We start from the raw sequence: 22,500 nt of genomic DNA on the forward strand, positions 1-22,500 counted from the left end.
TACATTTTCAGGCAAGATGCATGCTTTGGGTTCGATGAACACATCACACTCCGTGTGAGAGGCCAACAGAAGCAGGAGAAACGCGCACGCCACCAATGTTCCACAGCCTGATATCCTCGGCATCCTCTAAACTGATTGTCATAGAATCGTCATTTCCGATTTGGGCAGGAGTGCGAACCAACTTTGAGTTTCACACAGTCGACACGCAAGCACAGAGAGAGAGGGTTGGATGCTGGCTCTCAGCTCAGGTCTTCTCAGAAAAGTCAGCAGAACTCAAAAAGACTAGTATAGAAAAGTAACAGACAACTAGCAAACCAACAGCAAGATCACTCACCTGGCTCACCGGCACAGCCAGCTGCTGCCTGTGGCTGGCTGTAGACACAACCATCAGACTGTACTCCCTCGTACGAAAACAAGCGTACCATACGACGTTCGGAGAAACTTGCTTGAACGACGCTTCTTCTCGCATCTTGTAGTTGTGGGGAAGAAAGCACGACACTAGTGGCTTCTGCAGCCTTGATGCACACGTTGCTGTGGTCTTCCAACACAACACTGAACAGCCAAGATGCCCAACGTTTCGCGTTGCAACGTTGCCTTTATTTATTTATGGATTCCCCAAAGGCCGAGGCCTAACTTAGCCCTAAGGCTAAGTCGAGGTCTCACGGTTCATGGCTTACTAGTTACTGCAATACTGGGAATATTATTATCTTTCCGCCCGAAGTAAGTAATGATCGCAACTGGTGTAGTAACTAGTTTTGTTTTGTTTTGTTTGGCTTCGCCCTGGCCCTGTCCGACGTCCTGGTTCCTTCCCCAGAATAACCCCGCTCCCGGGGGATCGAGAGGCCGAAGACTCACACTGCACTGGCCCAAATGTGGATGAAATCACGTACCTGTACGTGTACGTGTACTGATTGAAATGTACAAAAGAATTTATGTTACTTGTAAGTACATCACGATGTCAAGCCAGCTACATGACCGTTTGTATATCTGTCAGATCATCACGGCTATTAGAATGGCAAAAGCCGCAATGCCAATGATATTCTGTCAGATCATCATGGCTATGGCGAAAGCCGCAATGGTACTATTGGTAGTACTGAACTTCTGAAGTACACCATGCTACACTGCATGCGGCCAAACAAGGAAGAAATATCGACAATTCCATGTCTGCTGCCACAGTAGTACATGTACAGCCAAACGGCCTCTTTCTGGTTCAGGTGAACTCGACCGCGTGAAGTCGTTCGGATCATGCGAAGCACATGATGTATGACAGTGACACGGATAAAAATTAAAATACTCGTCTTACAAGTAGCTGTGGGATATGTATGGCTATTTTTCGCACCTCGGTAGCGATATCTTTCACCTGTACTGGAGATATCTCTACGCAGAACTAACATGGACAAAAATGGGCAAAGGCCAGAACTTTTACTTGGCAGAAGACAGGTTATGATCAGCATGTGGCCATCTGGAACACAGTGGAAGCAGCCACATAATGACGATTGTATCAATTCATTTAGTATTGTACAACTTTAGTGTACATTCTCATGCACGTACTCGCACAACTTTGTCGTACATACTATGAAAATACCCAGGGAGTCGTCAAATACTGGTATTTGACGACTCCCTGAATATACCCATAGAAAATACGTTTCTCTGGTCTTCGCCTTTCATGAAAACTTGCATGTAGTACTTTGCTTTCCTGTTTTATAATAAAAAAAATTAATAATTTCATCACAGGGCAATTTCAAAATTCTACATTTTCCGTATCTTGTACATGTACTTTGGAATCGTGTTGTCCTGTTCTGTCGTGGGGGCCGGGACAGATTGCAAACATCGTCGAAGTCACACACTTCAAGTGCATGAGCCATGTTATCATGGTGGTTACTGTACCTATTGCCGTGTTGGTCAGGACCTGGCTATACTACAGTGCTGCTCAATGAAATCCAGTCGCAACCCTCAAGTATGCGCCGGGCATGGCGCAGCCCTAGACCTGCGAACACCGGGCTGCGAAATGGTGCAAGGCGCAAACTTCATAGACATATCAGCGACGCGACTGGATTTCATTGAGCAGCTCAGTAGATTTTATAAAGGTAGTACCAAGAGTACATAACCCCGGGGTTATGTACTCTTGGTATTACACTACAAATTGTAGCCAGTCTTTGGTCGCAACTTTGTGCATTCATGGTGGGGCTATGCAATTATGTCATGGCGGTGAACTTGCTGAACCGCTTATTGGCACTAAGCATACAGGGTGAGACAGCGGAATCGCTTATGGGAACTAAGTACTTCATGTATACAGCGGGAGTCGGAGGTTTCGCTTTACCCAGTACATTGTTGTGTACCGCGAGTCCGCGACTTCCAACGCATCTCAGCTGATGATACAATCGCATAACCTCTATTCGCAGCACATTGCAAGATTGAGACAGTGGTCTGAATGCACGGGTTAATCAAGAGCTCAGTGATAGCTCGACAGAGTGGCAAAGTCTTAATTAAGAATACGCCAGATGGGCTCCTAAAATGTTCAGGTTAACCCTTTATGGGTCTCACATAAGCGTAAGGGTCGTATGTGACCCTTACAGTAAAATCGTATTTTCGGTGAGTTTTGTTGCTAGGAGACAACTAAAATGGTGCTCCACGCGTAGCTGAGGTCCAAGGCTTTCCAACGGTGTAAAAAACAACCATACTTACCATACAATTTTTTGCAGTATCGATTCACTGAAGTCGGGTGAAATTGGAAAAGACGAACATCCGCCATGCGCGCATTTCGAGAATGGGAGTGCATCTCTTGAGGCCGTGTCAGAAAAGCTTTCTGAGGACACTGACGGCACTAGTCTAGGCTGGATGTCCCTAGAGGATTTCCAGTGTAATGTGGTGGGAAAGAGAGCTCCGTTGAGTCCTCCAAGCTCAAATAAATCGTCCCCGAATGAAGAAATCAAATTTACCAACCAGCGAGGAAGCACAGCAACAGCAACTCTTACAGGGACTTGTCAGGTGCGATCAGCTGATTCGCCTGGCCGTGAGAATCACGGCATGCGTGACATCGCACCTGAGTACGAGTCTCGTACTCATCTGAGCGAGAGCGAATCTGACGCGAGCGGCGCTGAGGTGAACGAACCAAAATTGTGATATTGTGGAACTGTTGCTGCTGGTGCCTCGCCGATGGCGACGTGTTGGAGTTCAAGGACGGAATTAGGCGCATATATTCTTCACCAAGACGCAGCGCTTACCTGATTGCTTATCATAGGACTTCAGCTCCATCACGAACTTGGTATGCACTTCGTGCTGTGATTTTCGTGTTTTTTTGTTCGCAATTGTATTTTCTCTCAACTTGAAGGGCTACCACGGGTCATACTCTTGCCTGGACATAGTCATATTTGTGTTTTCTGCACTCGTCCAGGCATACAGATTTTGAAAATATATAGTTTACCCATACCTACAACTCACAGAACTTGAGTTATGGCTGGTTGTTTGTACACGTGTTTGCGTGACCACCCCTCACATACATTGAGTAAGACCCACAAAGGGTTAAAAGAAGCAGCCCAGGCTACGTACGGCAAATCTGAAAGTAAGAAAGCTAAAGAAAGGGGCATGCTTCGCTGACTTTATCCGGACAGGCAAATACAGTCGGCAGGCAGTCTGCAGTTTTCAGGATAACATAATATCAAGCATGTGCCATCCACGTGGTACACGCGCGCGTACCGGTAGTCAATGCAGTGTACACCGACCAGTGAAATAAAAATAAAATTGAATGGACCTATGAGAATGTTGAATAGTGCTAGGCCTAACAAAGGGTAGCCCCATGAGAAGGATCACATGATACAGAGAATAGGACAAGTACAGGGTAGCACGCACAACTCATGGTCGGCTCAAGTTCAAGTGCAGCGTCAAATGATCAACACTGCAAGCTCCAGCTCCCTCCCACACGGAGAAGCTGCGACGCGTGCGGAGGTGGCTAGCTAACCTCGCGTAGATGCGGCGGTCGTGCAGAGGAGTTGAGCTGTACGCACTGCACCAGCCACTCTATACCATCCTGTATACCAGAGCTGAGAATAGCAAAGACAGTTCACACAAACAGTCAACAGGCCACAGCTACACAGCCACTACAGGTCAACACACGAACAGCAAGTGCCAAACAAGCTACAAGTGTGTTATAATTATGGGGTCTCCGAAGGCAAAGACTCACATCAGGTGTTCAAATTATCGTTGATACCCCCCCCCCCCCCCCCATAATTTCCACCTGTGAACCGACTTCACAAAAGGTATGCAATAACTGATGAGAGGTAAACATCCACGATGTGGAAACAATGCTGGAACCGGAAAACAAACAGTGGCACCTTTGGATGCCAGAACCTGACATAAGCAACCTACCCTTTGTAAGCGGATGCTTCCAGGACAAGGCAATCACGATTCTTCAGGGATGGGAATGATAACCGTGCCTTCAAATCGGACGATGGAAAGCAGGACTGGACAACACAATACAAGAATGATAAGAAAGGAATAAAGCGATCAGGAAAAGATGGACAGTGTGCGAGAGAGAGAGAGAGAGAGAGAGAGAGAGCGAGAGAGAGAGAGCGAGAGAGAGAGAGTGTGTGTGTGTGTGTATGTGTGTGTGTGAGAGAGAGAGAGACACACACACACACACACACGCACGTGCACACACACGCGCACACACACGCGCACGCACACACACACACACACACACTTGTGACAAGTGGATTGCTGAGTGTGACTGTGGTGTCAGATAGAGTTTATTCACAACTAGCAAGGAGGACAACAAACGAAGAACAACATTCCAAGCAGTGTGCGAACACAAAAGGGAAGTGTGTACGAACACCAAGGAAAGTGTGTACGAGCGCATATGGAAGCAGGAGCTCTAGGCGGGTGCATACGGGTGCAGGAGTTGCACCATATACCTGATATACGGAAGTATGCCATATACATCATGCCCCTCCTAAGATAAAAACGTACAAGTGTTTATCTAATCAACAAAAAATAATGTGAAAATTGCATGTGCGTAGCAAATGACATGTCGCCGAGCAGCAGCAACTTCCAACAGACTTGTAAAAGGGATAATTGCAAAAATTATATACATGAAGGTTTTCAACTGCGAAACAATGGGAATGACAATTGAATAGGTACAATGGACATCAACAACTGAACAGAGCGAGTGTTAATTGTACGATTGTCCACGCGTTGAAATAATGTTAAAGGGGACATTCTGTCGCCGGGGACGTTGGCTTGTTCGAGGTGGTACCTGAACAGTTGACTGTGGCGACGACTGAGTCACAGGGACTGCTTGTGGTGCAGCGTCGGGTACGGGAGACGATGCAGGCATGGCTGTTGAAGCTGGAGTAGGAGGACGGTACGGGCGGAGGTAGCGACGGTTGCGCCAATATACGCGTCCACTCGGTAGCTTGACGTAGTAGTCGCGGTGGTCACCGATAGCCACGACAACGCCGCGGGAAGACCACCGTTTTGTCTTCGGGTGCTGAATGTCAACGTGCGTCCCGATAGACAAGTGGGGAAGCTCTCGGTGAGGCTGACTGGGAGGCTGGTCTACGCGATCAACATCATCCATGTCAGATGCGGTGTCTTGCCAGTGGGAGTCGAACTGGCTCCATTGGGCGAGAACGAAGGAGACGAGTGGGCGACCATACAGTAACTGGGCAGGACTCTTTCCCGAAGTGCCAGGAGTATTGCGCCACTCGAGAAGGCCACGCTGAAAGGCGTCGGTGTCTAGATTACCATCATTGGTAGTCTTTTCCACCAGGTACTTCATTGCCTTCACGGCTGCTTCCGCATGTCCGTTCGACTGTGGGTAGTGAGGGGACGACTTGATATGACGGATTCCCCAGCGCTCGCAAAATTCAGCAAATCTGTGAGACGCAAACTGAGGACCGCCGTCCGTTGAAATGACCTGTGGTACGCCTACATCTGGGAACCACCTGCGGAAATGACGCATGACGTCAGCTGACGTGGCTGAGTGACCAAGCTTGGCTATGCATGGCCATCCGGTTAAGCGGTCGACGAATACCAAATACTCGCAACCTTGGCAACTGAAAAGGTCAGCACTAACACTTTCGAATGGCAAAGTGGGCTTGCGGTCAGAAATGGGCGGTTCGGCAGACTGAGACGGCTGAAATTCACGGCATGCATCACAGCTGCGGACTAGCGTGTCTAACTCACTGTTCATTCCGGGCCAATACACTGTCTGACGAGCACGTCGTTTGGTACGGGTCAGACCTTGGTGGGCTGCGTGAAGGTCGATCAGCGTTGACGCACGCAGAGAGGCTGGGACGACTATGCGTAGACCTTTCAGGACTATGCCATTGTCGGTGGACAAATGTTCACGCACGTTCCAATACGCACGAAGAGGCTCGGGCAGCTGCTTTTGTGCTGAGGGAAATCCGTTCTGGATATACCCGAGTAGCATCTGGTAGTCAGGATCAGATGCTGCTGCGGCACGGAGCTTAGCGAACCGGAGACTCTGGGGACCATCTTGGAGTAGACAGATACGGATACTGCGGCAGGACAGTGCTGGATCTTCTCCAAGTTCATCATCACTAGTCGGGATTGATACAGGATGCCGTGAGAGGGCGTCTGCGAATACGTGCTCTGAACCCTTACGCCACGATGCTTTCACTTGATACGGACGAAGTTTCATGATCAATCGGAGTAGACGAGAATTCTCAATCTGGTCAAGGGTGTAGCTGTTGATAATCGGTACAAGCGGACGATGGTCGGTGATTAGTGAGAACTGTGCACCAGATAGATACAAGCGGCACTTGTGCACTGCCCAGACGACTGCGAGGCACTCGAGCTCGATTACAGCGTACCTTGTTTCAGCGTCAGATAAGAAACGACTTCCACACTGGATGAGGTGCCATTGCTGGTCATCATGCTGTTGCCATAGGGCAAATCCAAGGCCATTCTTCACAGATGCATCAGTCTCGAGACGGAGAGGCTTGCCAGGTTGGAAGAAAGCTAACACTGGTGACTCAGTCAGGATGGCTTTGACGGCTTCGAATGCTATGGTGTGCTGCTGATCCCAGGCGAACTCATTGCTGGTTTTCAGGAGTGGGCGAAGCGGCTCACTTAGTTCAGCAATGCGCGATGTGAAGTCGCTGCATTGGTTGACCAAACCGAAGAACGAGCGGAGGTCAGTGCGGTTGCAGGGCACTTCGAACTGGCGAATGGCAGATGTCTTGCTACCATCAACGGCATAACCATCAGCATTGATGACGAATCCGCAGAACTGTACTTCACTAGCGCCGAATACAAACTTGTGTGGGCTGAGCGTAATGTGATGCTCACGGGCACGGTGAAGGACGTCACGAACGTGGGTGACGTGGTCTTGAAAATCGACGTCATGTACTAGGCCGTCATCAACGACTTTGACGAAGTTAGCGATGCGGTCAAATGCTGCGTCTGTGCGGCAGTTGAATTCGTCACCTGCTGAGGACAGACCTTGAGGGTTGCGGCAATAGCGATACCGACCCCAGGGCGTGATGAATGTCGTGAGCGGCTTCGAGTCGTCGGACAGGGGTATTTGCCAGTACCCATGACGAGCGTCGAGTGTGGTGAAGAAACGGGCTTTACCAATAGCTGTCACGGCGTCACGTGGAGTACGAGCTGGGTGTGTTGGTCGGCAGACTTGGTCGTTGAGTTTACGCAAATCAACGGTGAGGCGCTTCTCGTTAGAAGACTTCTTATCTGCGATGACGATCGGGTGGCACCAGTCTGACGGTTCAGTGACTGGCTCAATAATTCCATTGATCACCATGTCGTCCAGTTGAGATTTTATCTGATCTCGGAATGCGAATGGGATTGCGCGGGCACCATTAACACGAGTTGGTGTGGCGTCAGATTGAAGCTTTATCTCCATGGGAGGACCAGCCATGGGCTTCAGTTGGGAATCGTCGAATACATCAGCAAACTCTTGCATCAGCTGAGCCTTAACATCAGCAATGTCTGCACTACTGGGTTCGGACTTCACACGGGAGATCCGCGGCCAGGACTCAGGGAGAATGCCAAGAGCACGGAGAGATTGGCATGACAGCAACGCCTCATCGAGGTCTTCATACACATGAAGTACCGTGGTGTGCTGGGCTGAGCCAATGGAGAGCGTGGCAGAAATCTTTCCCAGGCTAACCAGAGAGGTGCCGTTTGCTGCTGAAACAGTGTCGGAATCGACGGCAAGGTTCTCAGGGAAGCCACCTAGCTGGGAAAGATGTGCTGGCCCAATGGCGTCTACATCACTGCCGGTGTCTGGAATCCATGTCATGGCTTCGGCGGTCGGTTCTGTGTTGAGCTGCGTGTGGACACTGAGTTCTAGACCATGTCGAACAGAGGCACGTTGCAACTTAAGTTGGCCGACTTTGCCGGATGCTGTTGGTTTGCCTTTGTGCGGGCACATGGACTGGAAATGTCCGACACGTTGACATCCGTTACATTTGCGTGACTTCGCAGGACATGTGCCTTTGGTGTGGGGACTGCGACCACAGCTGGGACACTTGTCACCTGCGGGCTTGTCTGGTGTAGACTTCACGGGTGCGGGCCGGCTCGCCTTCTGCTGTTTATAAGATGATTTCTTAGCTGCGTGCACGTGACCACTGGAGGGAATGCCAGAGGAAGTTTGGCAGGCTGCTTCCTCAGCACGGCAGAGCTTCACGGTTGCCTCCAGATCCAAGTTCTGGAGGGCCAGCAGCTTGTGACGCACGTCGTCCTCAAATACACCTGTCACAATGCGGTCACGTAGTATGTCGTTGTTGAATTTCAACAGGCCTGCCTTGCAGGGGTTGCACATCGCCTGGTTGCAGTTATGACATACTGAACACCCAGAAAAGTCACACGCGTGAAACAGTTCACGGAGGGCCGTATAAAAGGAGTCAAATGATTCCCCACGCTGCTGCCGTCTCTTGTAAAATTCGATTCGGTCGAGCAGCGGGTTCCTCTGCCGCCGGATGTACTGCTGGAGGACCGGGATGGCATCAGCAATGTCAGCGTCTTCCGGGAAGGCGATAATGCCTTCTCGGATGAAACGGCGCAGGTCCTCATCTAGGGCCTGGCGGAACGCTGACATACGTGTATGGCGGTCGTGGCTGGCGAGACATTGGCATTGCGCATAGTCACGCCAGGCCTCCTCCCAAGCGGTAAATTCTGCCATTGTGGCAGTAGATAACAATACTGGTCGTTCTGCGGACACAGACTTGGGTGCGGGTGGGGTTGTAGAACTAGTACTGGTCTGGTTGGACATCCTTTCCATCAGGGTCTGAAACTGTTGATCTCGCAGTGCAGACGCCTGTGCCTGAGTTGTCAGGAGCTGCAGGAGCGTGGCGACGTCAGGCACTCCATTACCAGAAGGTGCTGCGGGATCGCTGCTCGCCATGCTGATCACAAATGCACGTTGTGACAGCTCACACGACTACGTCCTACGAAATAAATTGAACAACACTCCTATCTAAAACGAACTAACAAACTGACTGCAGGGTAATCTAATCCAAATCCAACGGAGTGCTACACTGCTACTGGGCCAGGTAAGACACTACAAACTAGGTTGGTGTGGACAGAATGGAAACTACAGGACGAAATGTTCACTGCGCCATGTGGTGTCAGATAGAGTTTATTCACAACTAGCAAGGAGGACAACAAACGAAGAACAACATTCCAAGCAGTGTGCGAACACAAAAGGGAAGTGTGTACGAACACCAAGGAAAGTGTGTACGAGCGCATATGGAAGCAGGAGCTCTAGGCGGGTGCATACGGGTGCAGGAGTTGCACCATATACCTGATATACGGAAGTATGCCATATACATCAGTGACAAGGACCTCTCGACATCCGTTTCGTTGGAGTATGAGAGATGCAGAGATGATCGTGCAGTGGTGGAGTACCTAAAATGCAAATTGGGTGTGTGGGGTTCGCTGAGGAATTCTTGTAATTCTCACAGTATCTGCCCTGGCATAAAATCAAATTATCAAAAAATCCTGGCCTTAGAGGAGTGGGGTTTGGGGCCATGCAGCTTCTCAAACTTGGCCCTTGCACTAAAGCATCTTATGAATTTTTTTAAGAAAAAAGTAGATGACCGTGCCAGAAAATTGTCTAGAGCACAGTATTGAGCACATAGGCAATAGTAACAGATAGTCAATACAAATACTAGTACATGTACTGCTTTGTTACATACCTCTTTGTCTCGTTTGTTGGCAACGACCAAGACTGGAATTCCCGTCAGATGATCACTGCCGAGAAGACGCTCTGTGGACACCAGGTGAGCAAAGCAGAAGAGAGAGGCAAGCATCAAATTAGACACCGCACAGGCACAGAGTATACATGCCAAGTGCATGCAAAGGGAATATCAGGTGACCACTTCCTACAATATTACTAGTAGCGGGCATGGTCACACTTAGGCTGTCATCACACCATGGTACAAAGCGCTGCGTCTACGTCCACGTAAGGAGGTTTTGGTCGGTTGTCATGATGATCCGTATACGGGGTGAAAACGGGAGCAGAGGAAACGGGAGACGTAGACTTGGTATGGAGAGGGGGATACGACTTTTTGTATGAACGTTAGGCCACACCAAGTTAATTCTATGTTTCGCGTCGGATATTTTCTGGAAAAGGCATGCGGGCGGGCGAAAAAAAAACAAAAACAGAAGAAAAAACAAAAACTCCATTCTATGTGTACTGAGCCATGTTGCACACAGAATACCACTACTAAACTGTCACTTCTATCCAAAACGACAACAAGTCGTCACAGGACAGCTGGCAGACTGGGCTGGAGCGATACAGAGATTTCATGGATGGTTCCTCCTGCATTTTGACATGAGTCGAGTGGGATCCCGCTCCATCACAATCGTGGAAAATCTCGAAGTCCTTGACACCTGGAATCTCTGCTCAATTGGTGAGCAGGCCCTAGGCCTACCGCACGGCTTGGAAAAATAGAAACTTTCATCTCTCGCACCTTCTACGTAAAATCGCCTGGAATGCAAGATTATCGAGAAGCTGATAACCTCTGATCTGCCATACTGGCTAGAGAATGTTCGCCAGAACAGCCATTGATTGGCTCGTCTAGGTTTTTTTTCTTGTCAAGGATTCGAAAAGGTATGCGAGCGGGTGATGCGAAACATAGAAATAACTTGGTGTGGCCTTAGTGGTGAAACGAATATACCGAATGTTCGAATATTCGTTCGGTTTGACACATTCGAACGAAAATTGCTCATGGCGAATATTCGTTAAACCCGGTATGCAGAATCAACCGGGCGACTTCAAACTTTCGTAACTTCGTGAATACTTGACCGAATCGCTTCATTGAAAGATCTATCGGCATTAGCAAACTCTCAGCTGTTGTTTAGAAGCCACCCGAACGCAATCCGAGGTCCTGGAGGGGAGGTATGGCGCTCGAACGAAAATCACGTCTCAAGCTGTTTTGTGAGCCTGTGAAAGGCACTTCAGCTGGGGATTTTTTATGAAAAATGACCTAGAAATGATGGAGAAATATATGCCTTCGTTCGTCATGCATGCCTAATAATAGTGACAATATCCAATAAAATGGCTGAGAGGAGGGCATGTGATGTCATCCGTGTTAACGAAAGAATATTCGTTCGTTAAGCCGAAGAATATTCGGCTACTGGGTTTTGATATTCGTTTCACCACTAATGAACGTGCGTATCTCCCCCAGCCTTTTTCCGAGCGACCCTGTACTTCGATGTACATTGTTGTACATGCGTTCAAATTTCTTCAAAAACGTGACTGCGTGTACGCGTCAAGAACTGTGCCTGTCTGATGACACGACCACCCGTTTTTGGGTTTTTCACCGTAGACGTAGACGTAAACGGGAGTCGGAGAACGTAGTGTGATGACGGCCTTATGAGAGTAGGGCACTGCCATGTGCAAACACAATACATGTACAATCATGTATAATGCAAATGGATCAATCATGTACATGTGTGTCCTAATTTGCCACCAGGAAATGATCACAATGAATGTCCCTTGTCCCAGGTGACAATACTCGTGACAGAAGACCGGTGTGTACCCAATTCAGGTATAGATAGTATTACAGGGTTCTAGCCAAAGGGGGGGGGGGGGGGAGCACCCCCTTCTCTGTTCGCCCCCCCCCCCCCCCCCGTGAAAAGTGTCGCCCCCTACCCATTTTCGTGTTTTTCATGCAATTCAACGAAAATGCAGTCGAAAGTCACTATTAGATGGTTCCTAAAGGCACATTTGTCTGGGGCGAAGTCGGGGATTCTCCCCATACGTTGCATTTAGCGTGGCAAGACAATATTGGAAACTGGAAAAATGGGATACAGGGTACCTGTTTCCCAGCCCCCCCCCCCCCCCCTATACCATTTTGACCTGGCTAGAACCCTGGTATTAGACAAACAAACTACAATGCTATTACATTCTCATTAGTTTGAGGGAGAGATGCAAACGGAAAAGTCTGAAGAAAAAAATTGACTGTCACCACCAGGACTCGAACCAGGGACCATCGCTATTACATGTTGTAACACAATGCATCTTCAAGTACATGAATTGCTAATCTCAACTGAATTCTATGGCGCAACGGTTGCAGTATGTACGTGTGACTCTTTAGACAATGGCTACGAGTACTTGTACCAGTATAGTACTGCACATGACTGTGCTCACCAAGAATGTGCAGCGATTCATCCATCCGAGCCTGGTCCGATGAGTCCACAACGTAGATGATGGCATGACATTCAGTGTAGTACTGCACGCATTGACAAGGAGAGAGAGTTGACAAAGAAGGAGGTGGAGAGAGAGAAAGACAGACAGACAGACAGGGACACACACATACATACACACACACTGTGAGCGAGGGCAAAAGTGAGAAAGTGAGAGATAGAGATAGATAGAGATAGATAGATAGATAGATAGAGAGAGAGAGAGAGAGATATGGATACATGGACAGGACTCCATAGCAAAGGAGGAGTTATTCTTGAAAGTCCAGGTTTCTTTGCAGCCATACCACTGATCTCATAGATAAAGAATAGCAATGGTACACCCTTGCAAAACACAACTATAAAGCCGTGTCCAAGTATGCACAGGTACACATCTTCACATGTGCATTTTGTACATACACTAGGCAACTGTTACTGCTCAACAATACAGCAGTCAATAGTATAGTCAATACCCAGGTACAGAGCCATCTATGGCATATGCACAACACACACAGATGCACGCACGTACACGTACACAAACACACACACACATGCATAAACGTGCGCACACACACACACACACACACACACACACACACACAGCCATTCACAGACAGAGACAATTACCTTCTCCCAGAGTGTCTGCAAGTCTTGTTGGCCGCCAACATCCCAGAAGATCAGGCGGATCGTGCTTACATCAATACGGCCAACTACGGGAGGGAATGCAAAGAATGCAAAATGAAAAGGTGAAGCCAGGATAAAATGTGCATGGCCATGAAACCAGGTGAGCTGCAACTGCGCTCCGTGCCAGGTCAACACCATACCACAAGGGTTTGTGTAAGCAGAGACATGAGCACACATAGTTTGAAACCAGAGGTGAATGCAGAGAGAGTGAGAGAGAGCGAGTGAGTGAGAGAGAGAGAGAGAGAGTGAGCGAGTGAGAGAGTGAGCGAGCGAGAGAGAGAGAGAGAGACAGCATCACCCGTAGTGTGCAATGTCACGGGCATGGCACACGTACCATTCATACCGACCGTAGGTGATATCCTATCCAGAGATATGCCACTGTAACCTCTGGCCATCAGCTGTTTGCATTTCTCCAAGTAGGTCTGAAGAAAGACACAATAGCATTACACAAGGCAGAACAACAGAGACCAAAAGCTTTCTCGTGACTGAGTTTCGTGTTCAAAAATACTCATCAGACGAGTACAGTAAAACCTGGTTTAAGCGACCACCCCACGGTGCAAGCACAGTCCATCTCCCAACTCGCCTTTTGTTAGCATAACGTGGCCACTGAGCCAAGTTTGCAACCATTGACTGGAGAAGGGCCTCGCTATCGCACGGCAATCACTGAGGACCAGGCACGTCTTGATATCGGTGTCAGCAGATTGTGGAGCAGTCGGTTTAAGCGCACACTCATTTGATGTACGGGTGTTTAACCCTCATGCTGCCTCGAACCGCACTACACCACTGGCCACTGTCTATCGCCGACATGAACAGGAAAAAACAAAGGAAGTACGAGGCGCGGGTCCTCAATGTAGAACACTACTGCACGATCCGGCTGGAGATGGACAATACAACAGCAGTGGCGTGCGTCAACCCCCAGGGCGGCACCCACTCGTATCGGTTGTGCCAGCTGGCCCTCGAGATCTGGCAATGGGCAGCCGACCGCAGGATACACCTGCTGGCCGTGCATGTCCCCGGCGTGGAGGATGTCACAGCAGACTATCTCTCCAGGACGATCGTGGACGACAGCAGCGAGCGCCGTCGTTCGCCCCGGTAGTTATGACGGCGTCGGGTGGTTTCGGGTGTTCGGCAACCAGCCTGTACAAGAGAAGTGCATCGCTGCTGGCTGACAAGCGTAATGAACCGTATGCACATGTCATGGCATTTGTCAGGTGCCGCATTTCCTTTGCCCTCCTAAGGCCCTGTATAGTGTGCCTTAGAACTAAGAAGGTCTAGAGCATTATTCAGAAAATATTATAAAAGTATTTCTTTTAGAACTTTATTCCTTCATGTGTACTTGTGCAGGCTTTGTGGCCCGGATTCCTCACTGTGTATTAAATGATGTGTTGAATTTAAGAAAAAAAACTCAACTGGGGTTCGAACCGCTCAATGTACTGTTGCAAGTGGAGTGAAACGCCTGGATTTTCATGGTTTTACCCAACCCAGTGCTTCGGGGCAAAACGTGGCCAAAATCCAATTCTTGTTACGGCTTGTGTCGTGCTACGACTTGCTACGTCATAATTCTCACAGTCACCCACGTGGCTTTTGTGCTGCCCACGCTGCACTTTCCGCAATGTTTTTGGAAGCACTGGCTTTAGCGTACGTTAGCATATTGGCGTACCGTATGCCACGAACCTCACTTTTGTATACGGTTGCCGCCAGCCAGCTTGCCTTTCTCTTCCTGACAATCTCTCTCTGCTTGCTTGGCCCTTGCCGAAGCACCTTTTTATGGCTCCTTGCCCTGTACTTATTTCTTGTTCATATGTAGTCTGCCGAATCTTTCTAACTGTAACGTGTAAAGTAATCATTGCCGCTAACTGTCGAAGTGTCCATTGTGACCAGGAAGTGGCCTGATTCGCGCGCCCCCTTAGCAGGCGCAGACCTAAATTTGCTAAATTGGTGACCCCGATATTTCTGTAGGCAAGGCTACATTGTTCACCATGACCACGCCGGCCAGCAACGGGAAGGGCCGTGGAAAACCTTTCCCGGACGCACCCTCAGTTACCAGGGAGGAACTCATGGAGCTCAGGCAACAGCAGCAGGCTCTGCTGGACCAGCTCAACAAGGCACAGGCCACAGCCAGTACCAGTGGTAGTGTTATTGGGAGTAGCCTTGAGTTGGACCGGCCCCCTGCTGTGGCAGCCGTCAGTATCAAGCTGCCCGATTTTTACCCTTCGGATCCCGCTCTGTGGTTTGCCCGGGCTGAGTGTCTCTTCAGTCATCGTGGCATCACTGCCCAGCGGACCAAGTTCGATTATGTAGCTGCGGCACTGTCGGAGCAGTTCTCCATGGAGGTCCGAGAGCTGCTCATCAGTCCCCCGCAGACTGAGCCATACACGACGCTGAAAAGCCAGCTCATCGCCCGCACTCAGATGTCTGAGCAGAAGCGACTCCGGCGTCTGCTCACGGAAGAGGAGCTTGGAGACCGCACCCCATCCCACCTGTTGCGCCGCATGCAGCAGCTTATTGGCTCCAGCCAATTGGATGAGTCGATTTTACGGGAGCTGTTTTTGCAGCGACTTCCGAGCAATGCCCAGCTGGTCCTTGCGTCGACCCAAAAGGCTACAAGCCTTTCCGAACTAGCTGCCATTGCTGACCGGGTTATGGAGACAACCCAGGCCTCAGTCTCCGCCATCCAACGCCCATCACAGGACGACGCTCGGATGTCCGCCCTGGAGCAACAGATTGCTGCCCTGACCGAGGCCGTCAGCTCTCTGCATAAACGGTTGGACGGATCCCGGGGTCGCAGCCCTGGCCGTGGATCTGGTCCACCGCGCTCACGGAACAACTCGCCTGGTCGGCCCGGCCTGTGTTTCTTTCATAGCAAGTTTGGCGACCAAGCTAAGAACTGCCGACCACCCTGTTCCCGGTCGTCAAACTAGCTGGCCAGCCCCTGTTGGCGACCAGCACCGCTGGCCTGCAGACCACATGTCGCCTATTCTATGTCCGAGACCGTGTCACGGGATTGCGTCTCCTAGTCGACACTGGCGCCGCCGTCAGTGTCTTGCCAACCACGTTCCGTAAAGGCAAGCAGACCGCCGTCATTGACACGTTGCGTGCAGCCAACGGAACTAGCATTCCCACATATGGCTGTCGATCGCTCACCGTTGACCTCGGTCTTCGTCGGTCATTCCCATGGCTCTTTGTGATCGCCGATGTTTCTAGTCCAATTCTCGGAGCCGATTTCCTCCACAAGTTCGGTCTCACTGTAGACATCCGCAACCGTGCCCTGCATGACACCGTGACCGATCTCTCCGTGCATGCCGTCCTAGCTCACGGCCAGGATACTTCGTCTCTAGCACCGCCGCTCACCGAGCAACCGGAGGTGAATTTACTCCTGCAGGAATTCCCTGGACTGACCAATTCTGCAGCTCAGCCCCAAACAATCAAGCATGACACCGTTCACTTCATCGAAACGGTTGGTGCACCCGCCCATGCCTGTGCACGCCGTCTGCCACCCGATCGCCTGGCCGCCGCTAAGGCTGAGTTTCAGCACATGGCTGATCTAGGCATCATCCGGCCATCCTCCAGCCCGTGGTCTTCGCCCCTGCATATGGTGCCTAAGTCAGACGGCGATTGGCGTCCCTGCGGTGATTACCGTGCGCTAAATGCCAAGACGGTCCCAGATCGGTATCCTGTCCCCCACTTGCAGGATTTTGCTAGTTCGCTCCACGGCACTAAAATTTTCTCCAAGGTTGACCTCCGGCGGGCATATCATCAGATTCCCGTCCACCCTGACGACATACCGAAGACAGCCGTCGTTACGCCATTCGGCCTCTACGAGTTCGTCCGCATGCCGTTTGGCCTGCGCAATGCAGGCCAGACGTTCCAAAGGTTCATAGACCAAGTACTGCAGGGCCTCCCCTTCTGCTTCGTCTATATGGACGACTTGCTAATCGCTAGCACCTCTCGAGAAGAGCACCTGGAGCACATCCGTACTGTGTTTCAACGTCTCGAGGACCATGGCCTCATCATCAGCCTGCACAAGTGTGAGTTCCTGGCACCGGCCGTCAACTTCCTCGGCCACCGAGTCGACGCTGCAGGTCTCCACACCCTGCCCGAGAAGGTGCAAGCTATCATTGAGTATGCTGAGCCTGCAACTCTCCGTGCACTCCGTCGTTTCCTGGGGCTAGTGAACTTTTATCGCCGGTTCATCCCCAGGTGTGCGAAAATAGTGCAACCGCTCACTGATCTTCTCGCTGGCCCCAAGACGCCGAAGAACAAAGCTATCGTCCTCAGTGACACAGCTCGAGCTGCCTTCACTGCCGTCAAGGGAGCCATCAGCACTGCTACGCTTCTCACGCATCCCCAACCTAACGCTCCGATCGCCCTCATGGTTGATGCGTCCGATTTCGCTGTTGGTGCTGCCCTGAACCAACTGGTCGATTCGACTTGGCAGCCCATTGCATTCTTCTCGAAGCGGTTACAGCCGGCCGAAACACGCTACAGCACATTCAGCCGAGAACTCCTGGCAATCTACCTGTCCATCCGCCATTTCCGTCACTATCTCGAGGGTCGAGAGTTTACAGTGTATACGGACCACAAGCCCCTGACATTTGCTCTCCGCACCGCGTCCGACCGCCTGTCCCCGCGTGAGCAGCGTCAACTTGCATATGTGGCAGAGTTCACCACCGACCTGCAGCACATCCAGGGCGTGGACAATGTTGTTGCGGATGCACTCTCCCGACCGTCTGTCAATGCCATCCAGCAACCCATTGATTTCACCAAGTTTGCGGCTGCCCAGACCAACTGCCCAGAGCTCGAGGCACTCCGTACTCGTCCAGACACCAGTCTCGATTTCAAGTCTATCTCGCTGCCGTTCTCTCCTGTCCCGCTCTTGTGCGATGTATCCACCGGTACACCACGGCCGTATGTCCCAGAAGCATTCCGTAGACCTGTTTTCGATTCGCTCCACAGCATCAGCCACCCTGGCATCAAAGCAACTCAGCGTCTGATCACAGCTCGGTATGTTTGGCCTGCCATTTCTAAGAATGTGCGCGCTTGGACTCGCTGTTGCCATGAATGTCAGCGGTCCAAAGTACACCGGCATACCTCGGCACCACTGTCGAAATTCATGCCGCCTGACGCCCGGTTCGATCACATCCATATCGACCTCGTCGGACCTCTGCAGCCATCCCAAGGTTTCACGTATCTGCTAACGTGTGTGGATCGTTTCACCCGTTGGCCCGAAGCAATACCACTACGCGACTGTACAGCCGAGTCAACCGCACACGGCCTGCTACAATGGGTGTCCCGTTTTGGCACTCCATCAGTGATCACCACCGACCGTGGCAGACAATTCGAGTCAAGCTTATTCGCTGCATTGTTGAAGCTACTCGGATCCTCCCGCCTACGCACCACTGCGTATCACCCCCAGAGTAACGGCTTGGTCGAGCGATTCCACCGCCACATGAAGTCCTCTCTAATGGCACAGGCATCCGGCAGCTGGTCACACAATTTGCCCCTGGTCATGCTCGGCATCCGTGCAGCGTACAGAGCCGATTTAGACTGCAGTGTAGCCGAGCTCACCTACGGCACAACACTGCGTCTTCCTGGTGAATTCTACGAGCCCAGCTTTTCAACCTCACCCAGCCCGTCTCACTATGTCCAAGCCCTCCGCACATCTCTGCAGGCATTACGACCCACCACTCCCAGATCCAGCAACCGTTCCGTGTGGGTGTCCGGCGACCTAGCCACAGCGACGCATGTGTATGTCCGCACGGATGCTGTGCGTAAACCCCTCCAGCCGCCCTATCAAGGCCCGTTCAAGGTTATCTCTCGACACAACAAGTACTTCACCATACTGCTCAATGGCAAGGAGGATAGTGTCTCCGTTGACCGCCTCAAGCCTGCGTATCTCCCCGACACTGCCACGAGTGCGCCACCTGTCTCGGCCATCCTGCCAGCGACCACCCCATCTGGGTCAGTATCAATTCAGCATCGTATTGTCCGTTGGCATGAGTGAATTCATTGGAATGACTGAATTTCTTGTGTGTGATCGTCATCAGTGCATACACCCTGTATCCATTTGCAATGACTTGTAAATATTCTTGTACATGTCCACTTTATATATTTCTCGTTTTCTTGCCGCTTGCTATACCGCATCCGCCATAGCAACACTAATCTTGTACATTTACTTAGCCTTACTCAATCTGTTTTCTACATTTCGTGCACTATCCTTCGTCAGTCCACTGGCGGGGGAGTGATGTCGTGCTACGACTTGCTACGTCATAATTCTCACAGTCACCCACGTGGCTTTTGTGCTGCCCACGCTGCACTTTCCGCAATGTTTTTGGAAGCACTGGCTTTAGCGTACGTTAGCATATTGGCGTACCGTATGCCACGAACCTCACTTTTGTATACGGTTGCCGCCAGCCAGCTTGCCTTTCTCTTCCTGACAATCTCTCTCTGCTTGCTTGGCCCTTGCCGAAGCACCTTTTTATGGCTCCTTGCCCTGTACTTATTTCTTGTTCATATGTAGTCTGCCGAATCTTTCTAACTGTAACGTGTAAAGTAATCATTGCCGCTAACTGTCGAAGTGTCCGTTGTGACCAGGAAGTGGCCTGATTCGCGCGCCCCCTTAGCAGGCGCAGACCTAAATTTGCTAAACTTGCTTTTTGGAGGAATAGACTTCAGAAGCAGAATAGGAAGAGTTCTGTATTTTACCAGATATAAGTCGACATGTTACGACTAAATATAGGAGAAAAGGTGGGGGTCGACTTACAACCGGGATTCGACATACCGTATGTCAGCGCCTTTAACGCCATGCCCTTATATTCGAAACACCGCTGCTTTCCTAGATATTTTAGATGCAAAATGACTCACCCACTACGCCATGCCATAAAAGTAAAAGTCCACACAGAAATTTCAATCTAAATCCACTTGTTCACCTTTCCTGCTGGGCTGTATTTTTGCTGGCCTTGTACTTATTCCTTCATTTTTGCAACACGTACTTCAAACCTCATTTCATTTACGAAGCCCATGGCTTTATAACTGAGACTGGCTTTATAATCGAATATACATGTCTGAAGGTTTGTGGTTTTTCAATAAAAAAAATAAAAAAATACCGCCATGGCTTTTAAGGTGCGGACACACGTACATACACTGTCTGTAACTGGGAACTATCGGTATCTTCCAAAAATGGCCTGCACTGCATGCACCATGTGTACGCATTGTTGCCAGTTTATTTGCCTTTTTTTCAAGGAGCTGGACGTTTCACCCTCCAAAGAGGAGTGTCTATGTGATCTGTTCATGTGTTAGTAGCAGTGAGTGGTTAGCAGTGCTTTGTTGGGTGAAAACTTTAAGAACAGAATTATGACCACCGGATCCGGGGGTTGACTTAGGGCGCGTTCTTATATTCTCGAGCTTCTCGGAGACGAAGAAAAGAGAAGTCGAAGAAACCGGTATAATTTAAGAACGGATCTTGAAGACTTCGGAGATATTTTGCACATGTGAAGCAATATGAAGCGCCAACGGGGCCGCGATCTTCAGTGCCAAGAATGTAGTACGTATTGTGCGTATGCGAAAGGGAAATGCGTACACTCATGATCAACACATGGCGCTTAGCTGTAGTTCGCATGCGCAGATGCCAAACCGCGGGAATCTCCAAGTTTCAACCACCTCTGAAGCTTGGAGAGCTTGGGAGAGCCTCCTGAAATTCGGAGAGGATCTAAGAACAGCTCTCGAACTTTTCCGAGTCTCCGACTTTTCCAAGAGGATTTAAGAACACACCCTAATAGCCGGTAAAGTACGATATTCACTACGGGATTGCAGAAAAATTCTTAAAAAACCATTTTTTTGACCCATTTATGGCCAAAAGCTAGAAGTCCGTATTTTTTATGAATGGACTGTAGTACATGCATATCGCATGTACAATGTACTTTGCTTTGAAAATAAATTATTATCATCTCAAATCAGATATAAAACATGAAGCCAGGGCTAAATTCGTGAATGCCTGTCTTCCCTTACAGTTTTGCCCGCATTGTCCAGGCCTAGAATCATCACGTAGTACTCATCCTTCCGGAACCAATATTTCCAGAGTCCGTAGACAAGAGAGAACATTTCACACTGTCCAAACTGCTGTCATTATTGTTCTGTCCTCAGTGCAGGAGTTTTACAACAGCACAGACACACTATTGCAACCAGATAATATCTAAAGTCCTGACGCTACGAAGATGTCTGTCATTCTGTTTACAAGGGCGGATAAGTATCGGCCTGCGTGTGAAAACGCTGCACAAGGAACACGCCTTAGCAGAGAACTCAGTCTTATAAACTGCAGCACTACGACCAACACACAACAGTAACTGAGTTTCGAGACAGCTCGTCAACAGTCAACACAAACAATAATAATGTTCGTAGATCTACTGCGGTACTTCTTTTTACTTTTGCAGTTCAAACGACAGGATCTAGGAGGCATAGCATTTTTGCCAGGGAGTCGTAAAATACCAATAATTATATACGACTCCCTGATTTTTGCCATCTAGCATGCATGCAGGAGATGTGAGTCACCAGGGTCACTGCATGCAGTGTAGATCTACGTGTGCACATGTGCACATGTGACTCGATGATGTGAGCTGAGCTCGGAGTCGGAGTTCTCGACGTTGTCGCGCCCGGCGCGGCGGGGCGCGAGTCTCACACGTTTTTCACGTTACGTGACGATGATTCACGATCGATCGCGATCGATAGAATAAAAATATCGATCATGCATCGCGATCGACGTCGATCTCATGTCGACATGTCTGGTCTGCTGGTACATGGTCACGTGTGCACACCAACACCACCAAGTCCACACTGGTCCATTCAGAAAAGGTTGATATCCTGGCTTTTGGCCAGGTCAAATAATAATATATTAAAAAAAGGAGACGAAAAAGGAGACGAAAACTCAAAATTTAATTTTGAGTTTTCGTCTCCTTTTTTTGGCAATCCCCCCATGGAATGCTCTTCCAAGTCAATTTTCTCCAAAAAGCAAGCCAAAACAAGAATAGGATTTCGGCCAGGTTTTGCCTCCAAAGCACTGAATTGGGTAAAAACCATGAAAATCCAGGCCGTTCACTCCACTTGCATAACAGTACATTTGCGGTTCGAACCCCAGTTGAGGTGCCTTTTTGG

General features: G+C 49.8%; 2 protein-coding genes across 4 annotated transcripts in view; both read right to left on the reverse strand.

Moving 5' to 3' along the window:
• Positions 1-602, reverse strand: part of LOC135809546 (uncharacterized abhydrolase domain-containing protein DDB_G0269086-like) — a 14,943-nt gene extending 14,341 nt beyond the window's left edge. Inside the window, exons 1-2 of one of the 3 annotated variants that reach the window (XM_065322911.1) lie at positions 335-602; positions 1-181 (exon numbers count right to left, since the gene is read on the reverse strand). The exon at positions 1-181 is cut by the window's left edge and continues 125 nt beyond it. In XM_065322911.1, the coding sequence (XP_065178983.1) occupies positions 1-123 (123 nt within the window). In that variant the 5' untranslated portion in view covers positions 124-181; positions 335-602. Of the gene's footprint in view, positions 308-334 lie in introns of those variants that run through there. The other 2 variants (XM_065322913.1, XM_065322912.1) reach the window with 2 other exon arrangements.
• A 3,032-nt stretch (positions 603-3,634) lies between these two features.
• On the reverse strand, positions 3,635-21,804 carry LOC135809547 (ADP-ribosylation factor-related protein 1-like). The gene is made up of 7 exons (XM_065322914.1): positions 21,361-21,804; positions 13,688-13,775; positions 13,297-13,379; positions 12,638-12,719; positions 10,179-10,249; positions 4,366-4,460; positions 3,635-4,040 (listed from the first exon to the last, which is right to left on the reverse strand). Exons 1-7 carry the CDS (start codon positions 21,451-21,453, stop codon positions 3,950-3,952), a joined length of 603 nt encoding a protein of 200 aa, XP_065178986.1. The 5' UTR covers positions 21,454-21,804; the 3' UTR covers positions 3,635-3,949.
• Between the last annotated feature and the right edge of the window lie 696 nt (positions 21,805-22,500).

Source organism: Sycon ciliatum, chromosome 2 (genome assembly GCF_964019385.1).
Source record: "Sycon ciliatum chromosome 2, ocSycCili1.1, whole genome shotgun sequence".
Classification (NCBI taxonomy): domain Eukaryota; kingdom Metazoa; phylum Porifera; class Calcarea; order Leucosolenida; family Sycettidae; genus Sycon; species Sycon ciliatum.